This window comes from Peromyscus leucopus, chromosome 3 (assembly GCF_004664715.2).
Source record: "Peromyscus leucopus breed LL Stock chromosome 3, UCI_PerLeu_2.1, whole genome shotgun sequence".
NCBI lineage: Eukaryota > Metazoa > Chordata > Mammalia > Rodentia > Cricetidae > Peromyscus > Peromyscus leucopus.
The window spans coordinates 3,373,541-3,389,641 of record NC_051065.1 but is presented as its reverse complement, the minus strand read 5'-3'; the positions used below and the strand labels follow the sequence as shown (position 1 = coordinate 3,389,641).

The window sequence follows — 16,101 nt, the reverse complement described above, 5'->3', positions numbered from 1 at the left end:
AGATAAGAAATCTCACAAAGCTTGAGATTTGTGTTGGTTTGATTGAAAATGGGCCCCACAGGCTTCTGTGTCTCCAGCTGGATTAGGAGGTATGGCCCTGGAGGGGTGTGTCTCTAGAGGAGGGCTTTGAGGTTTCAAAAGCCCATGCCATTCTCAGATAGCTCTCTCTGCCTCTTGCTTTTGGATCACGATGTAAGCTCTCGGCTACTGCTCCAGCACCATGCTGGCTTACTTGCTGCCATGTTCCCCACCATGATAGGCATGGTCTCTAACTCTTCCTCTACAGTTAGGAGCCCTAAATTAAATACCTTCTATAAGTTGCCTGGGTCATGGAGTTTTATCACAGCAACAAAAATGTAGTAATTAAAACAGACAGGTGGCATCTTAGCTGCCGAGTGGGGACATAAACTTTGAAAGGGCTGTCAGCATTCCCTGAGCAGGTGGGCTCACTGTGCCGAACTTTGTGCCAACAATTATACTTCCATTGCTTTCTTCATGTAGGGAGGGTCTGGAATTGTGGTAAAACGCTATGTGAAAGCACTAGGTAATGAATCTCAAATGAGCTTTTCTTTTCTTTTCTTTTTTTTTGGTAACAATTGATTTTATTACAGATGACAACTTAATTCAAACAAAACCACCATTACAACAACACAACAAAGACACTCAGAAATTCTACAGGAATTAAGATAAACTCATGGTTGAAATGAGGGCATGTTAGTTAAAAGAAAAAATGTGATGAGTTATACAAGGAAAAATACTTATCTTTTTTTTTTTTTTTTAGCTCCAGCCATCTTTATTTATACATTAAAAACAAGCATGCTTTTCCATAATAACAAACATGTTTTTTCCATCCTCCATTAACCCCCAGCAAAAACAAATATGTCAAATGTGTTTTTCCCAACTTTAACATCAAAACATCTTTAAACCCAAAACAACAGTTATCATTTTGCTGGCTTGGCCAAATATCGAGTTGGGTACATCCTGTCTTTACAAAACTAAAAGGTAATTGACATAGGCACACATTTTCAAGAACAATCTCTCTCTCTCTCAAATGAGCTTTTCTAATGAGCCTTTCCTTTAGACAACACTGCACACACTTCCACAATTCCCTACTGGAAGATGCAGCCCACTGTCTGTGGCTCCAGAAGGTCTATAGAATTCATCCCATGTAGCTTTCTGTGCTCAATTTGCTTGCTATCTCTTCACTATACTGGATATTTCCAGTAAGAACAACTACATATTTAATCTTATGAGTTTGAGTAAGTCCCTAACCATGGAAGTTTTCTTGGGAATCCCCAACAGAATTTTAAAACATCAAATAGAAATCCTAATAAATTACAGCAGTGTTTTTCAAACTTCCTAATGCTGTGACCCTTTACTATGGTTCCTCATGTTTTAGTGACCCAAACCATAAAATTATTTTTGTTGCTACTTCTTAACTATATTTTTGCTACTGTTATGAATTGTAATGTAAATATATTTGTAGACAGGTTTGTCAAAGGGCTCACAACCCACAGGTTGAGAACTCTTAATTACAGGCTGATACACCGCAAACGGTCATTTAATATCAACTTGACTGCAATTCTTCAATTATATTGAAATCTTAGCTGTACTGGAATCATTAAAGTTTTCTGAAAGCCTGGTTTATATCTTATTAGAAAGAGCAACTAATGTATTTCTGAAGAATGTTAAGAATGAACAGGAGGCCAGGAAGGCCAAACCTGGCTATATCTTGAGTTTAAGACCAGACTGTTCTACATGAACAATAACAACAAACACACAGGAAAACAAAAGCAAACAAGTAAAGAAGACAGGAAGACATAAGCCACCCCTTCCTAACACACAACTGTCACAAGAAAAGGGTTTTAAGCATTCTTATGAACAACAGATATTTCGTTTTATTTTAATCTTAATTTCAAATTCAAATCTAAAGGACCTCAAGTTTCCTTTTAATTACAGTGAAAAAGAATCATACTAAGGTAAGATAGCTGAGAAACAGGTGACACAGAGGCCTACTGAGATAGATAAGCAAATTACATTTTAGGAATACATGTACCTCTATATAAAGTGTCTTTTTAATAGTTACAATTTGAAAAGGCCTGATAAGCTAATATATGAGGACGTGAGAGTGCCAGCAGACAGAGCAAACCATGGTTAGGGCATCCACTGCCACCTAGTGGTGACACATCAAAATACAGTCAAGCTATCACTGATCAAAACTACTGTTCTCCCTCCCCATAGTGGAGAGAGCAAAACTGGCTGGACTGACAAGGCCAAAAAATTATTAAAATTCTCATGATACGTCTCATCACTCACTACTATATATGTACATATGTTTTCATAAACTGAAAAGTATTAATATATTGGCAATAGTGGATGCATAATTTCCCTCTTTAACAATACTATTAAAAAAATTCCCCATTTATTTAATGAAAACAAGTTAGGACTATTACACTAAAAGACTGAAAGTATAAAACTAAGGATTAGCAAGAGTAGCCTTTATTCCCAGCACTGGAAGGCAGAAGTGGGAGGATTTCTGTGAAGTCAACACACTGAGTTCCAGGAAGTCAAGGCTGTGCAGAGACTCTTCCCCACCCTCAGCCCCCACCCCCAAAACACCAAAACCAACCAACCAAAACAAAACCAAATAGTAAAAACCACCACCCACCCAGTAAACCAAGCTAGACAAACAAACAAAACTAACAGCAATTCAAGAAAGACAATTGTGAGCAACTCAATAGGAGTATTAAAATTATATCTATTCATAGCTAGTGTTTGTTCACAAATACATGCTATGCATATCAAAATAAATGTTTCTAAAATTTTAAATATAATTCATACATCTACTGTTTAATATTTCAAGTTATTTTCTCAAAAACTAGATGGTACACCCAGAAGGCCTTTACAACTCATACTCAATATATGCTCACCAAATACAACATAATAAACACCCCAAACACTAAAATACTGGCATGTATCAGGAAAACCTTCTAAACTCCATTAAAGGTTCATAGATGAAGAACCCTGATTCAGCTGTTCTTTTTGTCTCTGCCACATACCAGCTTCCTATCTTGAGATGTTATTTACTCTTATAGGCCTGGGTTTCTCCTTCAAAGTCATCTTAACGTAGGGCAACTCTTGGGTCAGGTCACTTGAAGAAGTCTGCCCCCAATCTTGACTGCGCCATGATCCAGAGCAAATGACTTATGTATTCCTATTCTTTATCTATTACATGGTAGTAAACAAGGGGCTACACTTCAGAAGATTAATGAACAATGCATGGCAGGCGGTAAATGGTAATTAACTGGACCTGCTATTATTGTCATTATCTTTATGATAATTAACATTTATTAGCCATTATGCTAAGCATTTTGATTATCTTTTATATCCCACAGCATTCCTGTAAATTATTATAAGTAATATTTCCATTCAAAAGGCAAACTATGTTAAACTTTGGTACAGAGTAAACAATACTGAAGGAAATTACCTATTAAAAAATCAAAAGGTTAAACAATGAAATTTAATACATCTATCTTTGGTTCATGTTTTGCATCTGGAAAATAGATTTAAAGACAAAATTATAAGGCAATCTATCTGTGTAAAAGACACAAACCTTAATAATTATCAACGGTCATCCTATATTAAGAACTTGGTATTATGCAAATTTCCCTGAATAATTTTCTAAGTTCTGAAGGGAAGATTTGGAATGCATTTAAAAATCAGCAGCTAGGTCTCCTCTTATAATTAAGGTTCTTAGAGCAATAGGATTTTACTTTTAAGGCTCACATCCACATGTGAACAAAGTAAGAGAGCCTCTCTCTAGAGAAAAGAACATAGAGGATGAAGAGCATGAGGAGGAGGACAAGGAGGAGGAAAAAAGAATAATAATTATTCATCACATTTAAGAGTTCATTACTAAATTCTAGAGGGCTATGTGCATAATAGTTAGTACTAAACATACTTACACAAAGTGTGTCACTTAACACATGACAAATATTAAACATTATGTGTTATATACCAAATAAAATGCAATACCTTTAGGAAAGACTTAAGCACATGAACTTCCTAAACAACTAACTTGGGAGTGCAGAATGGAGTAATACCCACCTTCACACTGTAATTTTGCTTTATGTTAGGAAACAAATTAGGAAGAGTAAATTTCTACATTTTGCCTATCATTCCATAATTGAAAATAAGAATAAACTACAGCATTTGATCATAACTATTAAGCATTAACCCATGATACACATTTCTATAATAATTAACCTTTAATTTGAAAACTTTTTACATTAATAATCATCAAAAGCTTACCATTTGGAGCATCTCGTCTTTTTTCTGTTAAAAAAATCAGAACATTTATTAGACACATAAAATACATCAAAACAGACACATATATACACCTAATAAAAGTAAAACCTTGATAACATACTCATATAAATTTTTACTCTTGAGGTGATGGCTAAGGAATCTTTCTGAAGATCAGATAATTATGCAGATATCCAAACAGAAGAAAAACTTATCCAAAAGCTTAAGATTACAGTGTGAGGGAATGCCATGACACAGGACTAGAGAGAGCAGAGAAGATGTCAATCAACAAACAGGTCAGGGATGGATTCACTAGGGTGAGCCCCACAGCGGAAGGTGTGAACTGGAGTTTACTCAGCACGCGACAGAAAGCTCTCAGGTGGTAGGAAAAGTGGCATGATAAAAATCTACATTTAAAGTATAGTCTCAGTACTGTAGGAGAAGATAGCAGAAGAAGAAATGGATAGCAACACTGGGAAACTGGTGATATGTGGATGTTAACTGTTAAGTCAATGATAACCAAGCTACAACCCATACAGAGAACCACACAGGGTAGGTATAGTGTAAGGGATTAGAGGGAACAGAGAGGTCTCATTGGGAAAGACATATTTATATGAGTTTCTGGGAGGATCACTTGAAGAGGAGAGGAAGCAGTGGGAGGGAATGTGGGGAAAGACTGCTAAAATTAAGGGGCATTTGAGAGGTATACAAACGAAACTGTAAAATAATGGGGAAGACAGAGGACATGAGGATACCCACCGACACCCCCAAACCCCCTACCCCCGCCGAAAAAAGCACTTTTAACAATTTTGTTTGTTTGTTGGAGGCAGGGTCTTGCTAGGTAGCATTGGCTGACCTAGAAATTGCTATGTAGGTCAGGCTGGCCACAATTTAATGGACAATTCCCCGGCATCTGCATCCCAAGTGCTGAGGTTCCGGGCATGCATCACCATGACATGCTGTTTAAAGAATTTGAAACAAATATAATTTCTACATATTTTTCTAATATAAACTTGTCTGAAATTGTGAAAGAAACATTAATGACTAAAGTAGTAAAATAATTAACAAACTCAATCAATAAAATTCAATTGGTAGACAAATTAAAAATCCTACCAATGGGAATCAGATATAACATTCCATCTTGTGATCAGATGAAGTAACAATTTGATCATTTAAAGAACGCAATTTCTATGTTGTCAATCTTTAGTTTTCAAAATGATATTAATCTCTGTATGCACAGTGGTGACCACTTAAAATATAAAATACATTGAGAGAAATAAAAGGTTCAAAATGTAAGTGTTTTTGTTTGTTTGTTTGTTTGAGACAGGGTTTCTCTGTGTAGCTTTGGGGCCTTTCCTGGAACTCACTCTGTAGCCCAGGCTGGCCTCGAATTCAGAGATCCACCTGCTCTTGCCTCCTGAGTGCTGGGATTAACGGTGGGCACCACCACCGCCCAGCCTCAAAATGTAAGTTTTAAGAGCAATTCCTGAAGAAATATATCCTTGGTTAGAAGTCATTTCAGTGAAAAAAGGCAGAAAAGTTTGACTGAAGAGACAGAATATGAGGTTCACGCGAGACGCTTGCTAAAAATATTAACAGAACAGTGTGTCTGGAGTTTGGGATACTTTAGTATCATAGGAATACTACAATGTGGAGTACTATGTTCAAATCCTAATACATGCCGAAAAAGACATATAATCTAGTGAACTGCATGCTCAGTACTCAGGACGATTTAATCTATACACTGTATCACTACTTCAAAAACTTGGAATCAATAAGACTAAAGAAAAACTGTAGAGAGTATGTGATCAAGGGCTACAAATGGTATATAGTGAGGGAAAGAAAACAGATCATCTATTGTTACTAGCTAGACCCATGTGGCTAAGGTAAAAAGGGAGACAGGGTTTGACTTAGCATGAAGAGCCAGCCAACAGTGACCAACTCAGCTATGTCCTTAACATCATGGTCTCTGTGCAACTGAAACATTTTACCTAAAAGTTGAGATAGTCCACTATATGCAGGAGAATATCCTATACTAGGTAAAAGGCATCGTGAACTTACCTACCTACTTCAAAGAAATTATTTTTAACAAGTGCTTTGCATTCTTTTTCACTTCAAAAATGTCATTTGTTCTGACTAAAGGTTTTCCCAAAAGTACACTAGATGACCACCATAAAATCTCATTAAAAATGACACCTAAGGCCCACAGAGACTGAACTCTGGATAACATGCTTCCCCAGCAAGTGTGAGGTCTGGAGCTAGGATTCCAGAATTCATAAAAAAGCTTTGCAGGTGTGGCTTATAAACCCAACATTCAGGAGGCAGAGACAGGGAACCCCAGAATTAAAATGGTTAGCTGGACTAGTCAGAACAGAGCAGCTCTGGGTTCAGACAGAGACCTTGACTCCTAAGGTAGAAAGGATCAAGAAAGTCTTTAATCCTAACACTTGGGAGGCAGAGGCAGGCAGATCTCTAAGTTCGAGGCCAGCCTGGTCTACAGAGTGAGTTCCAGGTCAGCAAGGACTAAACAGAGAAACCCTGTCTTGAAAAACCAAGACAAAAAAAAAAAAAGACACCCAAAGTCACAAGACACCATTTTCATGCCTCTACACAGCAGGTACATCTGGGAACAAATATGCAGCCATACACACACACACACACACACACACACACACACACACACACACACACACACATACAAGGGGATGTTTGTGTAAAAACAAACAAACAGAAAAAAGACACTGAGCCATAATGCCTAAAGGTTTCAGTATCAGAACACTAAATACTTTCTGAACCAGAGACAAGTAAGCTTTTCTTAACTGTACAATTGCAGGGCCCTGATTATCCTATTTATTCATCATAAATAGAAGATATGGTGAAGCAACAGCTTGGTTTACTTTATCTCAATGGATTTTTTTTAAGTGTGTGTGTGTGTGTGTGTGTGTGTTTGTGTGTGTGTGTGTGTGTGTGTGTGTGTGTGTTTGTGTGTGTGTGAGAGAGAGAGAGAGAGACCGAGACCGAGACCAAGACCATGTGTGGAAACAACTTGGGGGAGTTCTCTCATTATACCCAATGAGTATCCTCCTTCTTGGAACTCATTAAAGAACAATAAAAATACATAAAATAGTATTTTATTTTCTACTGCTATTTCAGATCCAGTGCCTTCCTCTGTCTACTGGGAAACACAGTTATCTTCAATCTGGGGTAACATATACCTTTAGAAGTACACAAAGAAGTTCAAAGTGGCTACTTTTAAGCGATCTGCTCAGCTGTCAGTCCTGTGAGACCCCTAAGACAGATATGCTTAACAGGATAGTTTTAGGGAGGCTCTCCTTTTCTAATCAGCCTGTATTTCACTCCAGCAAGGCTGGACACCGCTGTCAAACGACAGCTCTATGCTAATTAAAGCTTCTACAGTACCCTGAATCACTTCCTGATTGTGTATATATGTTAAGAATTGGCTTATGCATTAAATTAATGTGTACAGCATTTGTGAACTTAGTCTGCAATTCTAATAATGTGTTCTTCAGCATCTTAAAAGTATTTGCTCACCACACATAAAGTACTTAAATTTGCTTAAAAATAGCATTAATAATGCAATTTAAGAGTCAGTGAACATGGAATTTCATCAACAAAAAAGGTTATTAGAGTAAAAATATTTCTTTTGAGGTATCATGGAACTTTGTTGTAGAGAGGGCTAGACAGTAAATATTTCAGCCTTTGATAATTACATGGACTCTGTCACAACACCTCAACTGTGCTGTGACAAAAACTAGCCATAGACGGTATGCATATGAATGAATGGATTTCTACAGTTTATATAGTAACAGCCAATGATTCACATCTGTTTGGTAACCTGTTTGCTGGCTCATTTTATGTACAGAAAGGAAAAAGAAGAGCAAGGAATGTTTACCAGACTTCCGCTGTCGTCGGCCCAACAGGTCTGTAACTGCTTTTCGGAACTTTTTTGCTTCTTCTTCATTGGCAAAATTAAGAGCAACTTGACAAGTCTGAAATATTTCCATCAAAAAGAACAAAGTGCATGAATTTAGCTTTATGTAACAACAGTAATGGCAACCCACAGAAGCACACTTCAAAGAAGAAAATTTTGCTTTCTGATAGTTTAAAAAAAAAAAAATCACTTCATGATTTAAGTAACTTTTAAGCAAAAAAGCCCAGAGAAGGGCTTCTAAACTATTAGAAGGGCTTTAAGACTATTACAAAAGCCTCCTTACATGGCAGAAACTGAATACTTTGTCTTCAGAAAAAAATCATTGAGTTTGAGTTCAATTGAGCGTTATAAATATGTAGACTGAAGAGGGGCAACTGTGGTGGTATGAATAAAAAGCTCCTAGGTTTAAGTGCTTGGTGCCCAGTCGGTAGAACTGTTTGGGAAGGACTAAGGAAGTGCAGCCTAGTTGAACAGGCTGTGATACTGGGAGTGGGCTTTGAGGTTTCAAAAGACTTGTGCCATCCCCAGCTTGTTCTCTCTGTCGCTTGCTTGTGGGTCAGATACTGCTCCAGAGCCATGCCTGCCTGCCTGCTGCTGGGGTCACTGCCATGATGGTCATGGACTCAACCTCTGAAACTGTCAGCTCCAAATAAACTCTTTCCTCTACAAGTTGCCTTGGTCATGATGTCTGTTCACAGCAAGAGAAAAGTAACTAAGACAGCAGCCTGTACAGTAATTATCAAGACAAAAAGAAAATAGGACTTACATCTCCAGCAAAGGTATGAAAATATCCTCTAGGACTATTATATACAAAGTTATTGTATAGCTCTTGTTCCCACAGTAATTTCCCATCCTAGAAAAAGAGGAAAAGTTAAAATTTACTAAAAAATACCTCTAGGACTAAAAGTAGGCAACTCATTAAAAGAAACTGTTTCTAGAAACAAAAATTTTTAGGGACATATGCCATATACATATAACATAGATAATACAGTATCATACAATTTAGTGAAATCTGTATATAAGGGCTTTCATTCAATAGGGCAAGCATTTCCAAGTACACCACATAGCCAAGTGCATAACTATGCTCACTAGATCACCAATACCACCACCAACAAGTGAGATGCACCCATGGCCATTGTGTAGCTCCATTAGTCAAGTTTTGGGCTATGCTTTATCAAACATGCAGTAATATCTTTTGCTCTTTCCCTCAATTTACAGATGCAGAATAATCAAAGACATCTTCCCTGGGCTGTGAAGTGCATCACTGAAAAGGAACACTGTGGACATCTCATTGAGGCCCACAGGAGTATAGGAGTGCACTGGGCTTTAAGATATGGCATGGTGGCCTACTTTGTGAATGAATACTCCTTGAAGAATGAAGATTAAATATTTTGGAAGTTCTTTGGTGAACTTTGATAAGTGAATAAAGTATAATTTATTCAAAAATGAAAGAAAAAAATATGAAAGAAACTGCTCTAAATACATTATGACCACTACAGTGGGCATTTCTTCTTAGTGTATTTGTATAGCATTCTGTTTTCAGACAGTGCTTCTTGGTGTTGTTAAGAAATATAAAGCTACTTTCAGGGCACTGCTGCAGTCTACATCAGTGGAGGTACATATTCTAAGACATTTCACTCATGTTCAGAACCTAGGAATAGCTTTCCCTTACAAAACATACTTACAATGTTTAATTATACTTGAAGTATAGTAAGAAGTGTAATAAAATAGACCAACTACAGTAAAGGTCTGTAATAAAAGTCATGTAAAACTAATGAATTGTTGGCTTCAGGATTTGTTCTTTCACTTTTATGTCAAGACTGTGTCTTACAGTAGACAACTAAAGGACAGAAAACAAAGTCATAGGCAAGACGGGGATCACAATATCCTTACCTGGGTTCTCACTCAGTTCCAATATCCTTAACTATCTACAGTAAATTTCACTCCTCTAGTTTATCAATTTAAACACACACAAGGCAATCAGAACATCTAGACTAAATTATAATCAAGGCAGATAGCCAACTACAAATTAAAAGGAAATCAAAACAAAGCTTACCTTAATGTCAAATATTCTTAAAAAATAAGATCTCTGAGGATTGTCCTTAACAAGACAAGCAACGCCACTGCACTTCTTCGACCACACACAGCTCCGATCGGCTGCATACAACTGCACCACTGCCGAAGACATGGTCTGCAAAAATACCAAGTGCACAACCATTACCTTCAAAACAACTGGACTCAGGCCCTGCTGACGCTCTGACTGCAACCTCCCAAAGCATCACGCCAGGACCACCCAACTGAGCTAGCTTCCGGGAACAGAACACAATGAACATTGCATTATCTTAGTAACTTCTTTTTGAAGCCATACCAATATAATACCAATAATTATTAAAAAGTAACATTTATTGATTCTTAAAATATAGCTAGAAACATGCATTGAAAAATACTAACCCAATGTAATCATTACTGCTATTCTAACTTCACATTACACTAAAAAAACACACCACTAAAGAGGATAAATAATGTGTCTTATAGAAAAACCGCTAAGTGAGAAAGCTGAAATGTGTGACTTAAGGAGATACTCTCACATCTCCTTAATCACACTGCATTTTGAGGACACAAACATTTAAACAGTAGAACAATCCTATCAGGGATGGCGAACTTCCATAAAACAATTGCCCCTTTGTAGCAAAGGAACTAAATCAAGCCTGAAAGCAAGATTCAGGATTACTAATGATAAAAAGCATACCAAGACAGATGATATTTCCTCTTTTAAAAATGGTAAAACCACAGCAAAGATTTAAAGTGACTTGCATCGGTAGTACAGGGATTAAAAAGCTATTCTGAGGATCAAAACCAATCTGACTGACCACTGAATCTCCCATGAACCGGACGCAGCGGAGCTCTTAGCTGACAGAAGAGGAGTTATCTCACCACCTGCAAGGGACATCTTGGACTGACAGGTATTCCAGGCCACCTGTTGCCATCTTTCCTGTGAGTGTGAACCAATGCAAATTCTCACTTATCCTAAATTAAGGTTTTTTTTTGAAGGCAGCTATTTCTCTTAAAATGGCACTCACAAAAGGACAGTACTAACAAATGTGAAAGTTACAATTAGTTTCCAGACCACTAATCCCATTCCTAAACCAAAATTTAAGGAATCAGTTACCAAAACAGTTATATTTCAATGTAAATACAAAAGTAAATTACTTCATGAACCTTTTTTTAGTTTTAATTTGCATATAATATACATAATAATAGGTTTCTCTGTGATATTTTCATACAGGCACATGGTGTATTTTCATATTTACCTCCTGTGACCCTTCTTTGCCCTCCCTACTCCCAATGATGCTCTTCTTTCCAACCAGTTCCTTTCCATTGTCATGAGTCATGGGATTTTAAACATATGCAATCTAAATAATCAAAATCAGGATCTGATTAAGTAATTACAATATCTAAATTCAATAAAATAGTGGCACTGTATAAATCTAGCAGACTACATTAAGACTTGGAGGTGTGGTATTTTGGTATCATCTAATTATGGCTGGGGACTGCCCTCTGGCAAAAGAATTCCTTTGAACTATTATATAAATAAATCTTTAATTATGTCAAAATCAGGAATGTAAGATCAGTATACTACTAGGGACCAAAAGTTCATAAAAATATTCTGGGTTACAGTGTTCAATGTTGTATTTTTAATTAAAAACTTTTTTTTTTTTAAACTTAAGCTTCATGGAGGGAATTGGGCGATTTCCACAAGAAACATTATTAAAAATTATGAAGATAACCTAGGAACATGAAGAGTCTATACTCTGGGACGCTGGTTTAAATGATGACACTGAAGAACAGGAGCAGACACTAGCCCAATGGAAACATGCCTGCATTGCTGTGTAGCACAATTACTGTTGTCTGGTAAACAACTCCAGAGGCTGCTGGCCTCTACACCAGCAGTTCTCAGCCCATAGGGTCACAATCCCTTCCTTTGGGGGTTGCGTACCACATTGTGCAAATCAGATATTTACATTACAGTTCATAACAATAGCAAAATTACAGTTATGAAATAGTAATGAAATAATTTTATGGTTGGAGGATCACCACAACACGAGGAACTGTACTAAAAGGGTTGCAGTTTTAGGAAGGTTGAGAACCACTTGTACCCTCAGCAAAGAAAACTTTAACAAAGAAAGAGCACAAAATACCACTTGGGGAAAAACAAAAACAAACCAAATTTAAAAAAAAAATACTAAAATTTGTGTTCTAGTGAAAATTTAGAGATTACAGCCCTGTAATATAGTGCTGCCCAGACATATTTCTGGAGAAAACAAAACAAAACTGGATACCAAGACACTTGACAATCTTTCTATTCAATCTGTTACCAAAAAGTAACAGCTTTAGAAAAGTAAAAAAGAATCTTCTACCTAGATGCTGAAATTCTACTGTCGGAACCCCTTTACTGAAGCATCAATACCAACACTGAAGAACATTATCTGGATGTGTATGGAAACACAAAGAAAACAACAAAAGTTTAAAACATCTACTTATGCAATGAAGACTCAACTACGCTATAATTTTTCACAGTTTGACACTTTAAAACACTAAGGAAAACCCAACAATAAGCAATTTTCAGAACTATTTCCAAAAGTTTGCAATCAGTATAAATTTATCAACTCCATTTTCTCCTTTAAGCTGTCAAAGCTTGAAAAGGACACATTATAGCATAACTACAGTATATGTAAAAGTAGCTTGGACACAAAACATTTAATATATAAATTTTAGACATAAGATAAACCACCAAGTATCCTTTAAAAAATTAGATTGACAGTGGCTTAATTAAATTTTTATAAACATTCCTTCCATTCCTTTAAAGTAACTGAAGTTAATCAACTATATGACTCTTGTCTTTCACGATTGGAAGATATTAATGAAAAACAACCTAGGGACAAGTGCTTTGGAATAAGAAATCCATTTCTTAACAGTCCAATAAAGGCCATGAATCTGTTAAGCCGATGGAGACAACTGTACCACAATGACGTTTACAGAACCAGAACTATAAGCACTATAAGCACTCCAGATAGCTCAGCAGTGAGTAACTTAGCAATGCCTTCCCACTCAGAACTCTCATTGTCAGAGGCAATGAGAGGGGAGGTATACCCAGGGAAGTGAGGCGATTCCCTCCCCACTGCCCTTCAGCAAAGCACTATCATACCCCAGGGTTAGCTTTGCAGGCTCCAATCATTGCCTGCCTGCTCTTCTTTCTGTTTCTCCAGAAATTTCTTGTGGACCTACTACTATTGTTATATTACAAATCTCACCCCAAGGTAGACTAACTTTCCATACTGATTTCTTACTCAGTAAAATATTATAATTTCCCATAGCACCTGAAATACTTTTGCAAACCTGTATTTACAGCCTAGCCATACTCTGTTCCCAAACAAGTATTTAATTAAAAATTAGCTTTGATTTTGATACTGATACAATGCTTGACATCTTCAAATGAAATAAACTCATCATTGAGAATGAAACTTTGCTCTATGCAGTATAGAAGAAGCAGAAAAGTAAAGAAATACAAAATATTTGGTTGAATTTTTAATAATTTCGAAGTGATCTCAATGAAGTTTTAAAATAAATATTACTTTTGCTCAACATCAACCTCAAAACAGAATCTGGAAATTTAAAACATAGAAACAAAAGTAAAGCTGAAACTATGGTGGGAAGAGGAAAAGCAGGACAGTATGAATAAAAATAACAAACAGAATCCCCAAATGAAGAAATGAAGCCAGATGAAAACAGCCACTAACTTGGGACCAGACACCATGGGCAAAGTGACCTCCAACCACTCAATCACTGCATATTAGCTACGTAGAAACTACTGTGGAAGAATACTGATGTATCAAATGGTTATTAAGTATTTACTCCATCTGAGGCTTGGGAACAAGAGTAGGTGAAGGCAAGACTCAAAGCAGAATTGAAAAGAGAAATGAAGGGGACAGACTTGGTCTTCATGAAGCATGCAGTCGAAGAGTACTGTAACTGTTACAGAGGGAAAATGTGGTAATGCAAGGAAAAGATAACAACCTAAACACCACAGAAGGGCTTCCTAAAGTATTAATGTACCCAAACAAGAAGAGACGGATCAGGGGCACAAAGCAGGGAAGGCGCTGGGGCAGTTTGGGGCACTGTGTGGGGTTGGGTATGAAGGAACACACTATGAAATAACACCACAACTCAGCTCAACTCCACGGCTCTGACAGATAAACAGCCATACAGTTTGGTATGTTCTTGCAATGTTCAGTGTTCTTGCAATGGCCCCTGGTGCCTCACTAGTCAAGCTCCCTTCATGTCTTCCTTCATGTCTGTATCATGTGCTTTGACCAAAAGGACATCAGCAAATAAACCAGTTTGGAAAGTGCTTAAACACTGATCTGTTTTTCTGAAAGGCAGGGTTGCTCTAAAGACCTGGGATCAAAGTCTAGATGCCACCAGTGCTGAGCTTATTTGCCGAGGGGTGAGAAATCAATTTACACTGTTTGAAGTCATAAAGCAGTAAGGTGGCTTGTTTGCGGCAATGGGTGACAGACACTCAAGACTGCTTACACTGGAGAGCCACCTGTAACAAACAGTTCTAGTTTTTTCCCCGATTTTAGTTATAACAGACATATACTTTAAATTGGCAATAAATGACAAAAAATTTTAGGCTTTCCTATCATTACCAGAGTAGATTTGTGGAGAGAAGGCATTTTTTAGAAAACATTAAAAAACAATAGTAGTGGCACATGCCTTTAATCCCAGCACTTGGGAGGTAAAAGGTGGCAGGTGGATCTCTGTGTGTTTGAGGTCACCATGGTCTACAGAGCTAGTTCGAGGAGTCCGGGCTACATAGACAAACCCTGTCTCAAAGTAAAACAAAACAAAATGAAGCAAAGCAAAAACAAAAAACAAACAAACAACAAAACTCAAACACTTTATAGACAAAAAAAAAATCACACTGACAGGAATATGTAGAGTGGACCAAGATCACTCCCTCAAAAGTGACAACCCTTACCCACGCCTCAGGAGGAGCCTAACATGCAAATTCATCAACTACAAATCACCTGCACAGCAATGACAGCACTGTTACTACAAATGGCAAGGCTTGCTGTAGTCTCCTGAGTCTCCCTCTTGAAGTCTGTTGGATTATGGTAAACCCCCATAGCGGGATTAGAAATTTCAGAGAATGAAGGTCGTCTCCTAGGGTTTCAACTCACCTCACCAAAGGTTAGCATTACCAGCTAGGATTTAAATCTGATAATACGGAAGGAAAGTAGGCTGACAACACATAAGTGCTACTGCTTCTCTCATTCATTCCCTGTGGGAACATTTTGGGACAACAGGTACTTTGCTGCTGGTAGGATCTGGTTTATGCAGAATTCCAGAGTCAAACTGCTAGGTATCATTTCACCATAAATTTTATCAAGCACATAGTCCACTTCCATTTAGTAAGAGCAGTGATATAATAGGTTTTTCCCTGAATTTTGAATTTGTTTTTTATTTGTTCTAGTTGTTTCTTTTGCTAAATAAATGCTTATTTTGTATTTAACCTTGATACCTTTTTGTGAGAGGAGCCCTCCAAATTATATAAACTTCAAGACACAAAACTTAATTGGCTTAAGACAAAAATGATGCAATCAGAAAAAACAGAATTTTGTATCTAAAGAAAAAAACTAAACCACACTTACTGAAGTGACACTGAGTGACCTCACCCATTTAGGGAACAACAGCCAGCGATTTCAAAATCAACTAGATAAAGACAGGCAGGAGCCACAGATGGAGGGGATTATTCCCTACTTGTGTAAGAATCTTTTTAA

General features: G+C 37.1%; 1 protein-coding gene across 3 annotated transcripts in view; it reads right to left on the bottom strand.

Moving 5' to 3' along the window:
- Wasl (WASP like actin nucleation promoting factor) overlaps positions 1 to 16,101 on the bottom strand; it is a 57,731-nt gene that overhangs the window by 14,110 nt on the left and 27,520 nt on the right. For all 3 annotated transcript variants that reach the window (XM_028872972.2, XM_028872973.2, XM_037203481.1), the window contains exons 2-5: positions 10,314 to 10,448; positions 9,024 to 9,110; positions 8,219 to 8,315; positions 4,312 to 4,335 (exon numbers count right to left, since the gene is read on the bottom strand). In XM_028872972.2, the coding sequence (XP_028728805.1) occupies positions 4,312 to 4,335; positions 8,219 to 8,315; positions 9,024 to 9,110; positions 10,314 to 10,448 (343 nt within the window). The remainder of the gene's footprint in view (positions 1 to 4,311; positions 4,336 to 8,218; positions 8,316 to 9,023; positions 9,111 to 10,313; positions 10,449 to 16,101) is intronic.